Source organism: Periplaneta americana, chromosome 10, assembly GCF_040183065.1.
Source record: "Periplaneta americana isolate PAMFEO1 chromosome 10, P.americana_PAMFEO1_priV1, whole genome shotgun sequence".
NCBI classification, from domain to species: Eukaryota; Metazoa; Arthropoda; class Insecta; order Blattodea; family Blattidae; genus Periplaneta; species Periplaneta americana.
The window spans coordinates 18,726,486-18,749,132 of NC_091126.1; the positions used below are offsets into that span (position 1 = coordinate 18,726,486).

General features: G+C 35.4%; 1 protein-coding gene across 1 annotated transcript; it reads right to left on the reverse strand.

Moving 5' to 3' along the window:
* Positions 1 to 7,491: 7,491 nt before the first annotated feature.
* LOC138707513 (zinc finger protein 367-like) lies at positions 7,492 to 22,617 on the reverse strand. Its single transcript, XM_069837040.1, has 4 exons — positions 21,778 to 22,617; positions 15,359 to 15,479; positions 11,470 to 11,610; positions 7,492 to 8,882 (listed from the first exon to the last, which is right to left on the reverse strand). The coding sequence occupies exons 1-4, from the start codon at positions 22,100 to 22,102 to the stop codon at positions 8,108 to 8,110; spliced, it is 1,362 nt and encodes a 453-aa protein (XP_069693141.1). The 5' UTR covers positions 22,103 to 22,617; the 3' UTR covers positions 7,492 to 8,107.
* Between the last annotated feature and the right edge of the window lie 30 nt (positions 22,618 to 22,647).

Sequence of the window (22,647 nt, forward strand, 5' to 3'; positions counted from 1 at the left end):
AGACCTTATTTTTGTGTATTTCATTACTTTGGTGTTCCTCAGTGCTTGTTACAATTAAATGAGGAGCATCGTTTCAAAACATATTAAGTCCACCAGTGGACGAAATTAAAGTTGTTACTTTCTACTTCTTTATCCTTCATGCTGTGAAGTCTGGTGGTTCCAAGTCGTCATATTTGTAAACTGTGAAACAAGTACTTAAAAATGGTTTTGTGTAGTGTTTTGAAAACTTGTCCAGTTTATGAGTAATTCAGTTTTTCGTCACTTGTGTAAAAAGAAATTCTAAGTTGGACTTAATACGATTTGAAACGATGCTCCTCAAATATCCTTACATTTTAACAAAGAAATTTATTAATAAATTTTGTGCAGAGGCGGACCTTATTTTTGTGTATTTCATTACTTTGGTATTCCTTAGTGCTAATATTTCAATGTAATAATTACCACAATACAAAGCTGAAAACTGATGTGCAAGAACTGCCACTGTTTTGGCAACTGGACTTTCATTCACTTGGACATTAAACATACAGGCCACTAGTAGATGTGAGTACATGATATTTAAACATCCCTTGAAAATGAACGTAGTAGTAGTAAAAAAAGGTAAAGGTATCCCTGTAACATGCCATGAAGGCACTTGGGGGACATGGAGGTAGAGCCCCATGCTTTCCATGACCTCAGCACTAGAATGAGGTGGTGTGGTCGGCACCATGCTCTGACCGCCTTTTACCCCCGGGAAAGACACGGTACTCAATTTTATAGGAGGCTGAGTGAACCTTGGGGCCGTTCTGAAAGTTTGGCAACGAGAAAAAATCCTGTTACCACCTGGGATCGAACCCCGGACCTTCCAGTAGTAGTAGTAGTAGTAATAATAATAATAATAATAATAATAATAATAATAATAATAACCACCTCTTACTATACTTTCAAATTACAATTCTTCTAGTGCAACATTCTGTGATGTTCTCTTGTATATAAATATGGGCCTAAGTAGACACTATGGTGAGTTTATAAAAATCAGGATGAGTTATAATTCAACCTGGTTTCACACAACATTTGCCACTGATAATTGTTAAAACATTCATACTGCAGTGATGTGCTACAAATTCATTAAAAAATAACACATATTGTTTATGCTCCTAATAACCGTTAATTACACATCCAATATAGCACCGGGAAAGTATTTTATGCATTTATTAATGACGAGGAATCTCATAAAATTTTAATTCTCATACCCGTGTGAAATTTAACATGTTACCTCCTCTGTCATTTACAGTTATAATGTCATAGACGTGAAAAAAACATATTATAACTATCATTGCATAAAAAGTTAAGAAAAATCCCATGTGTCTAAGTAAAATGTGGTACATATTAAAAAAATCTATAAACTGCTATTCTATCTACTGCAGAGGTCAGCAGTAATATGTTGGAAGTGTTTAAATAGAAGGGGCAACTAATTCACAGTACTGATATTTACCATCAACATTTTTTAGGACATTGGCGACCATAATACTAACAAGGAACAAACAGCTAGCTTTCACGTGTAGATTTCACTGGACTAAATTTGGTAACTAGAGATACATTTCAATCTAATCTTCTATTGCATAAAAATAATGCAATATACTATTAATATAACATCCAAGTAGCATACAGAATTAAATATACAATAATGCCAAACTGATAAAATATTTTTCATGTATGATTAGTCACAAAATAGTTATGCTTCTCAGAGATTTCTATGAACGTATAATACAATAAATTCTTGCCGAAATGTTTAACAAACGAAAACAGGGCCTCGATTTTGACACTTTTATTCAATACTTTAGAAATAATGAAAATTTGCACGTAAATTCTTCATCATGATACCCTGCATCATTTTGTGAAAGTAATAGGCATTATTTTTGTCAGTTTGAACATTTAAGCAGAGCTGGATAACTGCTAACCACTAAATGGTTGCTCACTCAACTATTGAACTGTAAGCAAACTGTACCGGTAGGCAGCTTCGTTGACTGAAAACTGGTTGAAGTGTAAAATAGTTACAACAACTGTGGTTAATCAGTAAGGTTGCTTTTCGAAATAACAAAATCGTTACAAAACAATGATGAAATATACTTTATGACAGTTTGAAAATATATATATATATATATATATATATATATATATATATATATATATATATATTATATAGAGACCAGAGAATGAAGGAAAGCTCTGAGGTTTGCGCCTCCTGATCACTATGAGGTGTGATGTGATATATTGCTTTACTCAAAATCATTCACCATATGCTTAGTTTACACAAAAGAAAACCTTTACAGTGTGCAACTATGTTTTACTCATATAACAGGATGGAAGCTATTCATTTACCCCTCTCCTTTTCAGAAGCCTTAATATAATTTCATCTGCAGCTCTTCCAGCAAAACAGAACTGGGACTTGAACAGTAATTATAGCATCGTTAAAATTTGAAAAGTTCCATCTTCGGAATAAAGACAAAATTTGAAACTTGGTATACAGTATATGAGATATGTGTTCAAGCATATGCGACATTTCTTAAAAAATATATCAATGTAATATCATTTCATTAATAGAATTTCTGGAAGAAAACCACAAACATTAGAAAAATAAACAAATTTAACTGAAAAAGATTTAAACACAGTAAAGGAGACAATTATTTAAAAATGAATAATGGCAGTTCTGCAGGTCCAGGAAATATTCCTATAGAGTTGATTAAAAGTGGCAGCCAGAAGTTATTGAAAATGATCATCATACTGTTTAATAAGGTAATAAATGGTGAAGAAGTACCAGGAGTGTGGAAAGTCACTATTACAACATCAATATATAAGAAAGGAGGCAAGAGAGAGAGTGAAAACTATAGAGGTATATCTGTAACTAGCATATTTAGTAGAATTTATGGTCGTATATTAACTGCAATGGTTGAAATGGAATATAAAGATATGGAAATGGAAGAGCAGTCTGGAATCTGGTTTCAGAAAAGGTAGGTCACGCACAGATAACTTATTTTGTATAAAGCAAATGATTGGGGGGGGGGGGGGGGGGAGCGAGCCACTAACAGATACTTAAATCTGCTCTTCGTTGACCTAATTAAAGCACATGATAATTTTCCTGAAAAAATGTTATGGAAAACTTAAGACAGTTCAAACATCAATACAATGTTAATAGAAGCCATAAAATCATTATATAAAGGATCAGTTTCGAAGATAAAAATTGAAAATTAGATTACAGAGGACTTCAAAGTAACAAAGGGATTAAGGCAAGCTGCAGCTTATCTCAGTAGTGAAATTAAGTGTTGTGGAGTTGGGAGTAATAACAGAGGTGTTGTAAGTGCAGGAGTATTCTGGATATAAGTATATGGAAAGGAGCACTAAAAAAGGGAATTAGGAAGCAGGAGAGATGAGTAAAGAGATAAGTGCGTAAATAAATATAGGAGGCAACAGTAAGGAAATAATAAGTGATATAAGTTTTGTTAAATAGAGAAAATGAACATGCATACAAATGAATCGTTGAGTTGGAAAAGGGGTCATGTCCTGAAAAGTAAATTGTTCAGGAAAGACAAAAAAAACTCTGGACATGACCCCTTCTCCAGCTCAGTACTAATCTAACGCACACTTCTGTGGACGGGACATGACACCTTGTTATACCAAACAATGCGTAAAGACATAGCAGTCAGGTATCGCAATAAATGCCATTTTGAAAAATGATGGACTTGACCCCTTTTCCAACTCACCGATTCAAATAATTCTAGGAGAAAATGTCTGGGAAAGAATGAGTAAGAATAGATGGATTTGAGAAACGAGAATAAAAATAATGAAAATGATTAATGAAAGGAATATACAATAATTAATAGAAAAGCGGGAAATGGGAGGAAGACAGTTTAGGTATGAGAGGGAATAGAAAGGGATGGACAGGGAAGGACGGATGGCAATGCAGTCAGAACAGAAGGACAGGAATTAAACGGGAAATACTTGGCAAATTAATTTATTAACACAACAGTGGGGTAAAAAATAGATGGTAAGAATTAGACAAGATGAATGAAGAAACAAGTTAGAGCGTGAATAATAAATCAATGGACAGGGATGGTATGTGTGTTGTGTATATATTAAAGTGATGGTAAATCGAAAAGCAGAAATGTGAAGGTCCACCATAACTATGAATTTTAAAGTTGGCTGACAAATATTATATCATATATACAATTACAGAAGAAAGGAAAAACTGGAATGGGAGACATTCAGACCTATGATATAATATACACAAGAAATAACAATGTCCAATGCATCATAGATATTGTTGGGGGACAATCTGCATTTCATATTTATTGTGATTAAATCTAATGATGAACTCTTCATAGATGATTGTTTAAAAAAAAAATTACTGTCTCCATATTCAATGTAGGCTAGGTGCTTTTAATCTACTTGTTAATTTATTGCCCTGCATTGCGCAAAGACAAGAAATTAACTGGTTATACGAAGAGTATTGTCTGTATTAACCCAGTCAAAGAGAGGTGATTAAGTTAATTTGTTTTCCTCGGTTTTAGAGCACTGTAATTTTAGGAATATACGGCAAATGATTCATAGATATCTTCTACTTATCCAGGCCCTGATAACAGTAACTTCAAATTTCATATTCATATTCATGTTCCAGACTTTTCTTTTATGTAATTCCTTCAATAAATAATTAATCATGCAATGGATGTGGAGATCCACAAGTAACTTCCTCGTTTACCAAACTTATTCCAGTCCATTTCACTGGCAAATGTGGATGGTAACTTTTTATACTTCTTTGGGTAATGACAGCTAGCATGAAGTGATGTTCCTAATGAAAATAATCATTAGGCAATATGCATGACATGACATTGCGATAGAACATCTCCACAGACTTTTTAGCGCTTTCGCCAAAGATCCATATTACAGTCTATGTAACTTCTTTGCCATTTAAAGATGACATTGTTAAAAATACATAATGTGGCATAAACACCTTAGATTACAAAGTATAACTAAAGAATTCTAAATAAACTACTGTAGGTTAGCACTGGACCATCAAAATGGAAACATTACATTGTCAATGACGAAAAGTTTACTGTGTTTTTTTATAGACGTATTTTTCAAATAGCCACCAAATCACAAATCGTACCCTGCAAGGCGTAGTGCCGTAAGTGCCACTTTGACCTAATATGAGTTATGATGCTTAGGATAAATTCCCTAGCATTGAGCATCGACTGTAAAAGTTCTATCAGCCCAAATCTTTTTTCCTTCTGAGAAGTTGGTTTAAAATTAAGACTATTGTATTTTTGGACAAGTATCATAATCGTCTCTCCTGTAAAGTTGGCAAAATGGTGCTTATGATACTCTGCCTTGGATGGAACAATATGTAGGTATATAATTTGGATGAGCATGATGTAACTTTTCCAATTTGGAAGTACTGTAGTTTATTTGGAATTGGTTAACTTTTCACAAAATTTCATTAATCTCTTAAAATTATGCATCAATAAAATCAGAAGTCTCTTTTACAGTAAAAACATATTTCTAACAAAAATCGTCACCACATTTATGCTAGCTGCAAAGCTTACTAACATCGCACAACAGAAATTACGTAATAAGCACAATACGGGTAATAAAATATTAAAATAATCTGCAAAATCTATTACAAATTGAGAGAGCAATGTCCTATGCAAATATTCGCAAAATGAGCAGAAAGAAAATTAACCCTTTTCTTTATCTCTCTTTCAGTTAAAAATATGAATACAATAATTTGTATTAGTATTGGAGTATAGGTACAAGAGAGATTTTAATAATATTCAAACGTGCACAGTAAAAAAATACTGTACATATACAAATGTATGCTTAGAATTAAAAAACATTGTCAACGTTAAAGAAATATACATCAATACTACACGTAAACCGCGCAACTGAAGAAAGTGCACTTCCTCCACATACATTACAGCAGTGTCACTTTCATCAAGAATGAACTCAAGGTAGTTCAAACTTCAATTTTTTTCAAAGTGTAACATTGCTAAACATGAGTGATTTACCATGTACAAAATTCATCTAGTCTCATTACTGAAATAAAGTCAATTTCATTTAGAGTATTTGAAACTGTTTTTATGGAGCAGGAGTATGAGACATTCTGCAATCATTTGAGAAAATGAATAAATGACTAAAATTCTTTAACATAGAAGACCATGTTCACGAATTTTGGTAGTAATAAACCGAAATATTACAAGCCGGTTTTAGTTTTCATTTTAAAATCAGTGCATGTCAGATGTTCACTTGCGTAAAATGAAATTTCAGAGTACACTATAACACTGCTAGTCCAAAATTCCAGATTAATCCGAATATGGGGAGGGAGGAGAAAAAGGAGAGAAAGAAAGAAAGAAAGAAGAGGATGGAAAGAAAAGTATTTTAACTGATAATCAATTTAATGTTACAGTATTCAGAAACTCAAAATATATAATATAAACTACACCTTTATTACTAATGAATGAGTTAGTTTTGTTTTCTATACTGTTATGAGTAGTAGGTTATTTTACGACACTTTATCAATATCTTAGGTTATTTAGCATCTGAGTGAGATGAAGGTGATAATGCCGGTGAAATGAGTACGGGGTCCAGCACCGAAAGTTACCCAGCATTTGCTCGTATTGGGTTGAGGGAAAACCCCGGATAAAACCTCAATCAGGTAACTTGCCCTGACCGGGAATCAAACCCGGGCCACCTGGTTTCGCGGCCAGACGTGCTAGCCGTTACTCCACAGGTGTGGACTCTATACTGTTATGATAATGTCAACTTCTTCTGATGAACAGATAATCTTTATGAGATAAACCTCGAAACTGAACAAAGCGATGGATAGTTAAAGGTGGATGGGAAAAGAGTAAGGTATGCTTGCATTCCAGTATCCTGCTTAATCCTAACAGGCCCTGGTCACAATTAGTTAGAACTAGCAGGGTTGTACTGTACGTGTGGATATTAGCACTCTGCAATAATGTAATTCAAACGATAATTGAGTAAGTTTGTGCATAGTTCCGTGTAGCACATGGCATACAGTGTGTTTTGACTGTATGTACATAAAAAGATAGATTAAATTTTATAGTACGTGTGAAGTAATCATTTTGAGACGAATAACTATTTGAGAAAGAGAGATATATTATATAGACTATAACAGTGAACTTTGTAGAAACTTGCAAAATAGTCGAAAAAAGAAAAGTAAATGAGTAAATTTGTGCATAGTTCAGTACAGCACAAGGCATACAATGGGCTTTGACTCTATGTCCATAAAAAAAGGACAGTTAAAAGTTTATAATATGCGTGAAGTTAACATTTTGAGGCAAGTGAATAAAAAGGAGGGAGAAAAAAAAAAAAAAAAAAAAAAAAAAAAAAAAAAAAAAAAAGACACACACACACACAAACAGGGTGTGTGTGTGTGTGTGTGTGTGTGTGTGTGTGTGTGTGTGTGTGTGCATATATATATATATATATATATGCGTTATACAGGCTATACTAGTGAACTTCATAGAAACTCGCAAAATGGTCGAAGAAAAGTGGAAAAAATTGTTCTCCCCACCTAGTGACATTAAAAACACACATTGACATTTTACTGCATTTGGGACACACGGACTGCAAGAGACCTATCTGAGCTGCTGTAGCATATTGGTCTGAGTGCAACCACTTATTTTATGCAAGAATATGCCGTTGAACAAACAGAAGATTAATAAATGACTGAAATTTGTGAAGTCTTTGGCGGTTACAGTGTGAGTCATGGTTTGTGGCCTCTGACGTTATCTGATTTGGGACACCTGTTTTTTTTTTAATATGGGAGAGAAGGTTAAAGACAAAGTAAAGAGTGTTTGTAGCACGAAAACACAATTTCATTCTTTATGAAATGTGAAATGTTTGGTACTCCTTATTGTTTTCTCATGTTAAAAGTCCTGGTAGTAGTTTAATAATTAACTTTATTTCGTAAGTGAATGAAAGAGGTTTTTCGAGTAATGTCTTTAATTTTTCCATATTCTCATTTTGAAACAGGCTGATGAAGAAAGATAGTATCTAATATTTACTGTATAATACCGGTAATACTTTAAGACACATTCAGAGTCGTTTCATTCAATTACAGCTGAGTATAACGTGGCTGTGACAAATTCAATGGCGTCCCTTCACTTTCAGTGCTGTATTCCCCTTCTGTTTTAGCTAATTCCATAAGTGCCATGGCACCCATCCATTTTAAATTATCTTCTGGCTGAAAATTATTTCCTGTTTCTGAGGGCCAAGAACCATACCTGTCTAGCGAGCTATTTTCTTCTGATGAGGGCTCAGAATCACCTTCCTTGTGAGCCAACATAAGTACAGTTGGTCTTGTCATATTGGCGTCTTTATCTGTTGAAGCTGAAGGAGTATCTATAGATGATAGCACTGCATAAGACACCGAATCTACACTGCTGCAGTCTACCTCATCTCTATCGTTCCATTGTAAAGGTTGGGCCAATTCCTGTTTCTCTCCCCAAAGTGACTGATCCTGACATGCTTCTCGTAGCCACCTCTTCTTAGGTTGTTCTTGACGGTAGGCATCAAGCTTCTTATGCTTCCACAGGTCATCCATATCTGACGTGGGATTAGGGGACAACTGTTCTTGCTTGACATTTGTTGAAATCTCATTGCCTGACAATGGCTGTTGCCAGCTTTTAACAGAACTGGAAGAATGGGATTTTCTGGGTGATTTGTGAACATTTTCCTGTTGTTCCATTTCATTTACCAAGCCTTTTCGGATTTTTGATTTTTTGGCTGGGGTTGGAGGAACAGAATCATTCTCTAATTCACACTTTCTTGATTTCGTTTTTCTTTCTGGTTTCTTAGATGGAGTTCTTTCTTCACGATCTTTTCTGTACCTGTAAGTAATACTTTCAAGTAAGAAATACACAATGGAATATCGAAGTAAGTGAATGATTATTAATGAATTTAAATACTATTATAGTCACAATCATGCCATGGTATGAAAGAAAAATTTCACAACCTCGAGCGGGAATCGAACCTGCGACTTCCTGTTCTCCGGTCAGGTGCTCTACCACTGAGCTATCGAGTTCGACTCACACCAAAGGCTTGGAATTATCCTTTCATACTGGCAACTCTGTTATAGAGTACTGTCCATAGCGTCTGATATAGTCAGCACTGCTTATGGGTGAGAAGAAACTTTACAAAGTACAACTTTACAAAGAAAGTAAAGTTTCTTCTCACCCATAAGCAGTGCTGACTAGATCAGATGCTATGAACAGTACTCTATAACAGAGTCGCCAGTATGAAAGGATAATTCCAAGCCTTTGGCATGAGTCGAACTCGATAGCTCAGTGGTAGAGCGCCTGGCCGGAGAACAGGAAGTCGCAGGTTCGATTCCCGCTCGAGGTTGTAAAATTTTTCTTTCATACCATGGCATGATTGTGACTATAATAGTATTTAAATTCATTAATATGTCACATGAACGGACGTATACACGTCATCCAACATCGTAAGATGAATGATTATTATTTTCTGCCTAAGCTTCAAGTTTCCCTTATTCTCACCCTTGTCAATTTATTTATACACTGCTTTACACTATTGAGGGTTTATTCTGATGGTCGTTGTTGAATCATGATTATTAGTCATTGTAACATTTCACTGTATCAGATTTTTGCTCTTCATCTGGGATAATCTAAAAGATATTCATTACTTGTGTACATAGCACTGGCACTGTCTCAAAGGTCAGTTAACCAAACCAGTTTTTTAAGACAAACTATTACCACAGAGGTCTACTTACAAATCTTCAGTCATATTGTGGATCAGTTAAAAAATGAGGAACTCAAAGATAAATTTAATTTTCTTGGAAACCATATAACCTCAAGAAATCTTTGGCTGCTTTTTTCATATGGGACATATTTAAATGGAAAGTAAACGAAAAATTGTGCAATTGCAAACATCATTTTTTTTTTATTTCATTTATTGTGTTCCACAGATCTTACATCAGCATTTTAGCTTTAAGATGTGAAACAAGTCAAAAGTTACACTATTTTTAAGCTAGTTATTTAACAACACTGTATTTAGCATCGATGGAGTTGGTGATAGCAAGATGTTATTTGGCAAGAAAAAGCAAAGGATTCGCTACAGAATATCTGACACTTGCCTTACAGTATGGGAAAACCTAGGAATATACCCAACTAGGTAAACAACCCAGGAAGGAAAGAAACCTAAGTGTGAGCACAGCTCTGATCAGCATGCAATCGCCTCTGCCAACTGAGCTACACCAGTAGGTCTATAAGGAAACTATACTCGACGAGATTGCATCCATTAGAGAAGACACTTCACAAATAGTGCATTATGCAACGAGCCTATAATGATAGTAATTAAGAAGCGAGTATAAATGTTTATGAAACGAGCGCAAGTGAGTTTCATAATTTTCATACGAGCTTCTTAATTACCATTATAGGCGAGTTTCATACGACTTTTTATGCTCGACCATATTTCTAACTTGAAATTATTCAGATGTATACATTTTATTTGTATCTGACAAGATCTGAAGTGACCTTGTTCTAGGTCGTGAATTGTGAGATGTGCGCAGACGCGAAAGTATTGATTTTTTTCCGAGGAACAATAATGTCATTGACCTTGATGTAATCCCATTAAACTTGATATAGCTAACCTTGATTATTGAATTCGACATTGAAAAACGAGATGACAAATTGAATTTATTTGAATATTATTTACAATTAACGCTAATTATTATAGTAACAGAACATAACCTTCTGCGACAGTATTGGATTTCAGCTTCCGTGACTTTTCGCTAATTCTCTTTCGATTGCATATCCGAGAATAATCAATACTTGCGGTTTTATAACGGTACAAAGCTGACTTGTCATTGGCTGAACACCTGTACTTTAATGAGTAGGTGTACTTTAATGACATGCATTAAAGGACTGCTACCAGGTGTATAATTACTACATTTCGGCACGGTCGAGCATAAAAAATATTTGGAATGCAGCACTGGGAAGCATTTGAATATCGAAGGGGACCACTTTTAGCATAAGAGCGAGAAATTTTTACAAGATTCTACATATGTTTACATACATTTTCATAGCTAACTGAACATATGTAATGAATTTATTGTGAAAAGTCTGGGACCTCTAGCAACATTACCTGACAATGAAATATTTAAGGAATTAGACAGAGACTACTAAAAAATTAAATTTTCATACAAAACTGTCGAATTAAAATTGTCATAAGCAACAATTTTATGTTTGGTACTATTAAAAGTATTCGGTGTACTTTTAAAGAATCAGATTAAAACAAATCAATGATGTGGCAGTTCAATCTGTAACACATATTTGTTGCATCATTGTAGAAATTAGTCCATTAACTATGGTAGCATTACTCTTTAGTCATCTGAGACGTAGATTTCAGAAATTCGATTAAACCAGATGCATTAAAAACTGTTGAAATCAAACATACCTCTCTAACCAGCGAAGGACATCACTGGACTGTTCTGGGTTGGAGGCAACAGGGCGCAAAACGAAATCATCACTACGACGCAGTGTTGCCAAAGGATGATCTGGACAATGTCTATTTGCATGTGTAAAGCGCATGCTGCACCTGCAAAATAAAATGATATGCAAATAAATGACAAATATAAAATAAACACTCACACAATTAATGTCATTTTAAAATAATATTATGGCACTAGATAGAATACAGTGCCATTCCCTGGTTAACTCGGATTGTCATAGTGCTTTGGCTCACTGGCTAATGCATGTGCTGTCTCGCATGTTTTGTTGTTGTTTTATAATGCCAGACGTTTGACAATAAAGTCATTTGACCTCTTGCACTCCAATACTTTTCAAAGATATTGTCATGGTCAGCCACTGAAGCACAGATTTTGAGGTGTTCTGAATCCATTTCTTGATCTGGATTGCACAATGGACAGTTAGGGAACTGATACATTCCAATTCTATGCAGATACTTGGCCGAACAGTCATGGCCTGTTGCCAATCTAAATGCAGCTGAAGACGATTTGCGTGGTAAATCGGGAATCAACTGTGGATTATGATGCAGAGAGTTCCATTTTTTCCCTTGAGATTGTGTTGTCAAATTTTGTTTGTTGAAGTCTAAGTATGTAGATTTAATAAATCTTTTCACAGAGTAATAGGTAGATTTAGTAACAGGTCTGTAAGAAGCAGTGCTGCCCTTCATTGCTAAAGCATCCGCATTCTCTTTTTCCAGGATTCCACAATGTGATGGTATCCATTGGAATACAATTCTTTTATTGAGTGTTATTGAGAGAGCATTTTAGTTATTTCTGCTGTTTGAGATGAAGGTGTGTATCTAGAGACTATTGATAGAATACCTGCTTTGGAGTCTGATAATATAACTGCATTTTTCAATTTATTGATGTGGCACGTATAGTCTGGAAATAATTAACCGAACTATATGATGTCTTCGCATCCTTCTGATGAATTTGAAATTACTTATCAGCCTATCCCGAGGTTTTAATTAGTGAAGTGAAATCTGGTTCTCCATCGTAAGTTGCAATTTGTAATAAATATTGATCTGTCAATCGGGAACATGCTTTACATTTAACGTGTTTCATTTTTTTTAAACTGCTCACATATATGTCGAGCCGAACATTGAAATAAACCTAGCACAAAATGACCTGAGGAGTGGATATTTTGAATTGTGGATACATTTAAATATATATAATTCACGTCGATTTTCACACCTACTCTTATTAAACGTATCACATTGTAGACATGTCACCTCCATGTAGTTTTGACTTGATTTTTCTCATGTCTACAGTGTAGGAGTTTGTAAACAGAGAGAAATTACTTCCCATGATCTTAAAATCTGTTTTCTACAAATTCCAACCTCAGTTTTCCGAACATATACTTTTATGTTCTCTTCTGAAATGTCCAATCCACTTAGGGTCATTAAACATGAAAAATAAAAAAAGCTTCTCTTCACTAGCATGTTTTCCAAACACCAATCGTAAGAACGAAAAATATAATCACATAATACATATCCACGCGCAAATTAAGTTACATGATGGGATGTATCAGTGAGGACCCCCAAATCTGTTATCCATTTTTCATTTGCCAATTCTGGAGGGAGTATGTATGATGTGTATGTACTCTGGCTGTCCTACATGCAGTGAGTGTGGGTGGAGGGATGCAGTATTGAACCTCCCTCTGGAACTGCCCCTGAATAACTATGACGTACACTGTGGCTTGCCACATGAAATACCGACCGCTGAAGTAAAGAAGTTAATTAGTTAGTGGGGTTTAAAAAGGGTGCATCAGCATCTATGGCTATTTGCGCCCTTATCTAAAATTCTTTACAGAACAGAGACATAATACAATAATGAGAATGCTTAAAAGAACTAAAAAACGTTGTCACGATTAAAAAAAGAGGTACACAAATGCAGTTTCAACAGGGTGATGCATATAATATTATAAAAATCTCAGACCTTAACTAGTATTTAAAAAGAGACAATAAATTAACAATACAAATGCTACCATAAATAAATTATCTGGCGTATTTCTAAAATACTCGGATGTAAAAGGTCCAAATGTCAAGTTTGTTAAAAAACTTATATGTAAAGGGTCCGGAGGATAATTAAAACGGGTCAATAAAAAAACTAAATCACTCTGTCAAGTCCAGTACTCGATAAAAATCTCAGGACTGCATTTGTACAATTAAAATAATTTCCAAGAGCGTCACGAAGAGTCGCCCGAATTCCATATTGCCGACAGACACGGTCGTACTTTCTACAATGCAATAAAAAATGTTCCACCGTGAGTGGAACATGGCATAGATCACACTCTGGCTGAAGCTCGCCACGTAGCAGATTGCCATGTGTCAGATGACAGTGGCCAATCCTCAACCGGGTGAGTAAAACTTCGTGTCGTGACGCTCTTGTGGACGAATCCCAAACTCGAACAGTATTCTTTATTCTTCGTAATTTGTTTTCCTCTTGTGCAGACCATTCGAAGTAAAGAATAAAGTGGGACCTGTCTGCATAAGGTAGGATGCGCGGAATTGTCTGTATGCCAGCATACGGCCACTCACCGCCCACCAACATATTTTGTTAGATAGAGGTTGGGATGGGACTGGTCTGTATAGGAACTCTCTGTATATCAGACTACAAACTTCGTCAGAAGGGAAAAGGAAATTAATTTATAAGCTTTTAAATGACAAATGTAAACAGTAAAAGTGGACTGCAAATTTACAGTATATTAAGCCTACTTTATTCTTCAAGCGAATGTGATTTCAACCAATTTTACCTAAGCTCCTGCACTAGTGTTACGACACGAGTCTCAATTCATATTTGCTACCAACTTCATGATGCAGTGCAGCATCCCACAAAATGAATTACCAAACAGAAGGGGGGCGGGAGGGAAGTAAAGGTACGATCACACGTCGCTATTTTTGCAGAGCTGCAGTACAAAAAACTGCGCAACTCTTGTACTGCGATGTGTGAACAACGGTGCAACCCGAAAAGTAGCGGCTGCCGAACCTGTTGCCCGCTACTTTTCCATGCTGCGCGCAACTTAAAAGTAGTGACGTGTGAACAGGGTTCTCAGGGTTGCAGCCGCAGCATTTTTGATATCGGTTTTGTTGAAACTTTTGCTGTGGTTGCAACCAGTGTTACCACCCAAATGTGTCAATGATACTTTTATTGTTTGGATATATTTTAATGTTAAATGTGATGAAAATAAATTATTTGTAACAGTTATTAAATACACAACACAGTCTGAGCATAATTGGTGACGATATAATTCATTTTTTAAATTTTCCATAGTGCACTTCTAAACAGGAGGGTTGCCAACATTGATTACGTGAATATACTGTTGATTATCATTTAAGTATATAGGAGTTTCTAAAAGCTTTATAGTAAAAATAATATCAATTTCTGAATACTAGATACGACAGAAAAGCAAATAATGGATAAGGAAGCTTTAGCATGACTTTCTTAATAATGCGAACATAACCACAAAATGTATATTGAGAAGTCAACACGGAGATGGGAACCTGCAGCATGACTGCGGCTGCAAAAGTAGCACCTTGCATGTGAACAGACTCGCAACCTCCAGTTGCAACTTTTGCAGCACTCGGGTTGCACAGCACGAAAAGTAGCATGCAGCGCGCTACTTTTGGCTTACGTGTGAACACGACACGCAACTTTTGCAGCTGCAGTATAAAAGTAGCACTGCAAAAGTAGCGACGTGTGACCGTACCTTAAGCCTCTGAACCAAATGTCGACACAAGTATTTTCGACTCAGTTTTGGACAAGAAATGAAGTTGTGGTGTTACTTTGCAGCAAACCATTATGTATAATTATACGTACCCTTGTTCTGAACACACAAAAGGTTTTTCGCCAGTGTGAAGTCGCTGATGTGTCTTCAATTGTCCACTCTGTGTGAATGCTTTTGTACATCCAGGATAATCACACATATATGGCCGCTCCCCTGTACAGTAAAAATTAACTTAGATAATATGATTGTCACTACTATTTTACAATATCAAATCACTGACACACCTTGTCATGTCACAACATGGAAAATTAAATTTTTCTATCAATTACTGAATAATAAGAATTTTATAAACAATTGTTTAAAGAATTACATACTGGTACTAATAAAGTGTGATTTTGTTGTTCTACTGTATTTTCAATATTAGGTATCACTATTATTGACTTTACACAAGTAAGGCCAAATTCAACAGTGTTCATAAATGAGATATTAAGCATACAAGGAAATAATTTATTACAGTTGTATGAACACTTTTTGTAAAATTAAATTAAAATTAATATAATCAGTTAAAAACCAGACATGTTTCGGAGGAATGCTCCTCCATCTTCAGTGGCAATACCACGACGCTGGTACAGATGTTCGACCGCGTATTGTGGCTTAAAGGAGTCTGTCGTGGTATTGCCACTGAAGATGGAGGAGCATTCCTCCGAAACATGTCTGGTTTTTAACTGATTATATTAATTTTAATTTAATTTTACAAAAAGTGTTCATACAACTGTAATAAATTATTTCCTTGTATGCTTAATAAGGTATCACTATAGTTAGCTGATTTTATGTTAATCAATTTAATTTACATGCTTAGGATTGGTTCAAGGCTTTACACTCGTGTTTGCTTGGCATAATTTGCTGTAACAAGACCGATATTTTGATAATTTGACCAGAGTCTGGTTGCCTTATGTGCTCAGAACTCTGCTGGCTATAATTCTTTCACCCACAATAACAATGGCAGTAACAATAATAACAACAATTTTGAGTATAAGTTTCTTCACCCTATCTCAACATACTTTTGTAGAAGGCAAAATCTCTGAACTGTAACTCCTGTTTATACCTAATTTCCTACAAGACCTATAAGAAATTACTTAGAACAGCACCTGTAACTCAGTCGCTCAGAATCTTTTCATCCTTGACTGTCTAACGGTTCAAATGCTAACTACTGAACTTGAAGTTCGAAGGATTCAAATCCAGCCATCAGTGGTGGATTTTAAGGCAGTAAGTTAGAGTTCACACAAGCATTTGGTTTCATGCATGACCTATAAAATCCTTACCATATATACCTCTGGGCGGGAAATAAAACAGAGAGGCCTATGTTGTAAATTTACAATACTTAAAGAATTCTCTTCCTGGTGGCTCCAGGCAAATAGTCGGCAACTTCTAGCCTATGTTGAATTTCAATGCTGAAAGGCTTCTGCGGTTAAAAACATCAAACAAACAAACGAACCTCCACAACCACGCTTCCCACTTCTACCTGTACTTCGCCTTGAGGAGTCGATTGACAACTTTAAGAGTTATATGACCAAAATATTTCAATGATTTTACAAGTCAAAGTGTAGATTTACAGTGTGAATATAATAAGAAAAATAAGTTCTCTTTAAGAGTTTCTACACAGGTGACAAAAACTGAGCCCAAGGTATTATGAGACATGTCCATATGCTCTAATATAGTCGTCCTTTTTGGCCTAGAGGTTACCTTGCTATTGCATCTTCATTTCACGGGTCAAACTTGGCATGGGGTCGATTACAAAGGAGTGATACAAATTCTTTGAAGAACTTCCTGTTGAAGGGAAGTAAATCCAGAGATCTTCCATGATAGATATGTGGCTTGTAAAATAACCATGATTCTAGCAAAATTACTGTGCAGTCTTTCCTCACTTCAACAATTACCAGTACGACTGCAGCAGATGTCTTTTCACGATGTTTAGTAAAATAGTAGAGATAGCTGATGGGCAAAGCTAAAATAAAGTAGAATAGCAGGATGCACGGGACCTAAAGGATTTACATTTAAAGTCATATAGATTTAAGCTGTCATTGTGATAGCATTATCTAAGATTTTCAGGTTTTCCGCAGTTTCACATATTCATGGTTTCTGCATACAGCAGTGTAAAACACATAAAAATGTATCAACATGTCTCTTGAGAACTACAGGAAAGATAGGTCACTGTTCATTAATAGTATCAACTCTCAATTGTAAATGAACTCAACTTAAGATCCATACTTACAATTGAGGGATTCGGGAGTAAAACATGGTAAGTGACACGTTAATGTTAGGTAGGTAAGCATTTATACATGCAACAGTTTGTATAGTTACAAAGAAAGTAAAATCTGCATACTTCTGCCGTCTGTTGAGATGTTGGAAAACTAACTACTGCATTAGATGCAGAATGTAAGATATCATATTATACACTACATATCTCATTTTTGACCAAAATGTCAGTTACCATGTTTTACGCCCGAGTCCTCAATTATTAATTCCCTATAAAAATTATCCTTTATATAATATTGTATTATTTCGACACTAACACTACATATTGTCAAATTCATTTCTGTATTATTATTGACCCTATGTTCACGGTAAAGTGTCAATGAGCAGGACTAGTTCAGTTCAAAAGGTAGTTTTGTTTTAAATTTCTTTGGCTATAAAAATGTTATGTTTTATTTAACGACGCTCGCAACTGCAGAGGTTATATCAGCGTCGCCGGATGTGCCGGAATTTTGTCCCGCAGGAGTTCTTTTACATGCCAGTAAATCTACTGACATGAGCCTGTCGCATTTAAGCACACTTAAATGCCATCGACCTGGCCCGGGATCGAACCCGCAACCTTGGGCATAGAAGGCCAGCTCTTTGGCTATATATGCTAGTAATATTTTATTTATGAGTATATTACTTTTTACAAAATGCATCTAAGATTTGCTGATGATATGAAGTTGTTACTAAGAGATATGCAACTGGAGATAAATGACAACTGTCAGCAGTGTGAGATGAAGATAAATGCAAATAAGACGAAGACCATGGTTATCGGAAGGAAAATACGGTAAAGGATGTAAATATGCGAATCCAATATGAACAAGTGGACAGATTCAAATACATGGGGTGTACTATTACCAGTGGCGTGCATTCCATAGAAGCAAGGTAAGAAGTGTATATCCTGGATTTATGAGAGAGAGAGAGAGAGAGGATGAAATAAACGTATTATTTTTGTACAGTATATTGTTGCTATCCTGAGTTGCAGCGAGTGTCCTCGATTGGGTCAGCGTTCATTATAAGTGGGATATAACAGTGTTTTGTCATTACAGTAATGGTGATTTCTCGGAGCTGTAATTTTGGAACTGTAATCACAATTGGAAATGGTGACAAAATCACAGGTCTTCAAATCACACCCCATCACTAGTGTCCATGCTATTTTTTTTTGGTATTCCTGAGTACTATCACCACCCATCGAGCACTGCACATCTGGTTATTGGCAGACAGACAGATCATTCCAAACTCGATACAAAGAACACTTTAAAGCAATAACCAGAGAACACAATATATCTACATATGCCGAACACGTAACTAATGCTAACCACACATACAATAACATAAATACAGACTGGAAATCCTACACATACAACCCAAAAACTCAACACACTAGAACGATATGAAATATACAGACACACTAAAACACACCCTAATGAAATTCTCAACACACAGATCAATTTCAGAACACACACACTATTTGACGCAACTCTTCATCACACGAACGCACTCACACAACAGGCAGCGAAGTTGAGATGGCGCCGAGACACAGAAGGCTCTGAGGATGGTGTCAAGTAGCACCGAAACAGGTGTAAGCCGCACATGCTTTAATTAACACGATTAAGATCGCCATTTAATCAAGAAAAATTAAGAAATGAAGCCATGCTCGAAAGAGTGAGTAAAAAAGAATAATGCTGAAAATGATCAGGAAGAGAAAAAGAAATTGACTGAGTCACTGGCTAAGACGAAACTGCCTAAAGAAGGATTCACTGAAAGGAACGATGAACGGGAAATAAGTTTGGGGCATTAAAGTATTAGATGACAGACAACATTAAGATATGGATCATATGTGAAGACTGAGAGAAAAGTGGAAAAGAGAGGAGATTAGAGATACTGAATTTGCAGTGAAGGACCTGCCTTTCGGCAAATGAATGAATGAATTTGTATATTGTGCCTTTATCAAGCACTGATGAAATTGGTAACAGGAGATAGTGTTTTGGCGAGATGAGCCTGAGGAATGGCCAAGAAATTACATGAAATTCACGTCAATTGAAGTGGAATTTGAACCCACGTCACAGTACAGCCTCGGGACTTAAGTGTGACTCGCCAATACCACGTTTGTGCCTCAAGCATTAGCGTGCTGTTCTTCCATCCAGGTGGTCGGGGTTCGATCCCCGGCCAGGTTGTGAAGGATTTTGTGATGGACAAAGCAGTAGTTACAGAGGCTTTCTCTCAGGATGCTCCCATTTCCGCCAGTCATTCTATCAACACTTCACCTTCCCCTCATTTCAGCTATCATCTGCAATTGTTAAAAATAAGTTGGGGTGAATGCTACCCAGGCCACCTATAGTCATTGCATACTTAAATAGGGCGCACAATGGGTAAGAACAAGTCTAAGTGCAAGGAAATGTACCAGCTCCTGAAAAGCCAAGCAAGACCACTTGGTTTCCTAGACAATATACAGAACCATAACAATATTTTGATTTAGAGCAGCTAAAAATCTTTTCTTCTTTCTCTCATAACCAAATAAGGATATGTTTCAATATGGAACATGACCACTTCTATTTAAACTTTTAAATGTCATGTAATATATACACTATTCTTCAAACTTGATATACTCAGTACAAGCTTCAAGCAGTGCTTTTTTCCTCTCCTTCCTCTAACAAATGAGCATTGATCAATAATAGGCTAATAGTAAGGTTTTTATATAGGCCTACGTCTTTTCTTCAATAATTTTTCGACACATTTAAATGAAGGGGATTTACAAGTGGTGGATAAAGCATCAAATAAACAGTGTACCGACTTTTAAGTGGTGGTTAAAGCAGTTAACAGTACCCATGCAAAATAATAAATAATAACAATTACATCTCAAATATGTGAGGATATGGCTTGTATACTTAAACATATAAATTTGAGCCCTCAATATGATTATGGAAATCATATAAGATTCAAAAACATGAATTAAAGCTGTTGTTAAGTCAATACTTTTAAATTCAATACGGAAAACTTGTAAGGACATATTTTACTTCAGAATGTCTTAAATGAGATTTCCCTTTTTAACTTACTTATTATTGAAATTAATATTTTTCCAATTATTGTAATATACAGTATAATTAACATTTGTCACCTCACATCAAAATAGACTCTCATTTGAAGTAAAATTTGTATCTTATTTCTACTCTCTGGAGTATCAATCCTTTAAGTATGAAAATAAACACACTTGAGAAAATTAATAGGCCCTCTATCACATTAGGTTTATTGGCCAATAAAGATGTGAAAATCGTACGAGGAGAAAAAGTTAATGTCAGATTTCACTGTATGCTCAGTGCATTAAAATTTAACTTTACTTAATTCAGTCTAAGACATTCTATATTTATTGTATGCATTTTTGTAAATTACATTTAGTCATAGTTCCTAATAAAAATACAGCAATTTGTCTTGTTCACCTAATCTAAACTAGCCTAAGGAGCGGGATAGGATGTAGAGCGGACTCTAGCAGTGCACAGCCCAGCTGTACATATGCGAGTGGGAGAAGAAAAAAATGTATGCACTGTAGAAGAATGGCAAGAGTAGTGGAGAACAGGTGGCAAGAGAGAGACAATAATATTTCCTTCGGATATCAAAGAAAACGCATGATGACCCTTACTTAAGCAGTTTCTGTCGTGTATAAAGATGTGGTATTCATAGCTTTCATTTTGCATTAAATAATAAAACAAAGGATGCTACAAAGTGTCAAAATTTGTATTCGGATAGCCCATGCAGTTCAAAGTATAGAGGTATAGTATTTGATAAGCTTTCGAAGTTACCAGCAGATGCATTAACACACTCAATTCTTCCACACAGTTTTTCATGAAATGCACTATTTACTAAAGGATTACTAATTTACATACCCCCTTCCCCCCCCCTACCTTCGTATATAATCTTTTGTGACAACTGCTAACAGTCAAAAGTCTTTGTTACTTTCAAAACTATGTCCTTTATTCTATAATGGTTATATTAACAGTCTTTCAATTAGACATAATGAATTGCACCCAAAGTTCAGACAAAAAATGTTGCAGAAAAATGTAAATTACCTTTTAAATATGTATTATTTGCGAACTCAAAACCTATTAAAATATTATAACTTACAAATATTTTCACTACGGTTTATAATTGGCATTGACAACATCCACCAACCAATGCCCAAATAATACTCCACACATAACCCATTGTAGATACATACCTGTATGTGTCCTGAGATGAGCCTGCAAGGACTTCTCTCTTGGAAACACTCGATTACAAAATCTACATTTAATTGCACTCGGGGAGGTGGAACCTTCTACCATTAAATTCGTAATTGCATCAGCTCTTGGTCTGCCTCTTTTGCTTTCATGTCTTACGGCAAATTCAGGTGAGCTGCAGGCACTACTCGGACTGAGCTCCATTTTCTGTGATTCTTCTGTCCAATTCCACGGATATAACATGCTATCGTTTGTAGACGGAGTTCTATGCAGTTGAGATACTATATCTTCACTCGATTTTAAACGTTTTGGAGTTTGAAGTTCCATATTTTCTTTATAAATTAGACACCTACCCTACACTTATCAAACACTCTGTTTCCATGCAGTACTTCATCCAACGTTGTTACCGCCAATACATGTTTACAAATTTACGCGCCCTTTCTGCAGAAATATTATTGGGCAAAACATCAATGTGGGAGGTATACCAGGACAGATCTTCTGCTGCGTACATTATTTGACTCTAGTAAAATTCAAGTTTAATAATTGCTTTAATATCTCTTTATATATTTAAATCGAACTACTAATTCCAGCAGCTTTATTTTATTGCAGTTTAATTGTCATTTAAAAAGGCATTTAATACAGTCCGGTTTCCCGCCAATACTTATACGATATTTGTGAATCATGAGGTACGGGGATCACATATATCATATCATGTAACATTTCATATAAGGACAACATTAATAATTTAAAGTGAAGAAAATAAGTAGATATTTTTTAAGTTTTCATTTTATTTCAATTATTTTGAAATGTAAACTATCTTGATTTTTATTGCTAGGTAAATAACATACCAAACACTACATGAGGCGCCAATA

Excerpts from the sequence above, each read along its gene's own strand:
- LOC138707513 (XM_069837040.1), bottom strand. The coding sequence starts at position 22,102 with ATGGAACTTCAAACTCCAAAACGTTTAAAATCGAGTGAAGATATAGTA. Across the intron at positions 11,611-15,358 it reads TTTGTGTGTTCAGAACAAGG|GTGCAGCATGCGCTTTACAC; the intron begins GTACGTATAATT and ends TTTATTTTGCAG. Across the intron at positions 8,883-11,469 it reads GTCCTTCGCTGGTTAGAGAG|GTACAGAAAAGATCGTGAAG; the intron begins GTATGTTTGATT and ends TATTACTTACAG.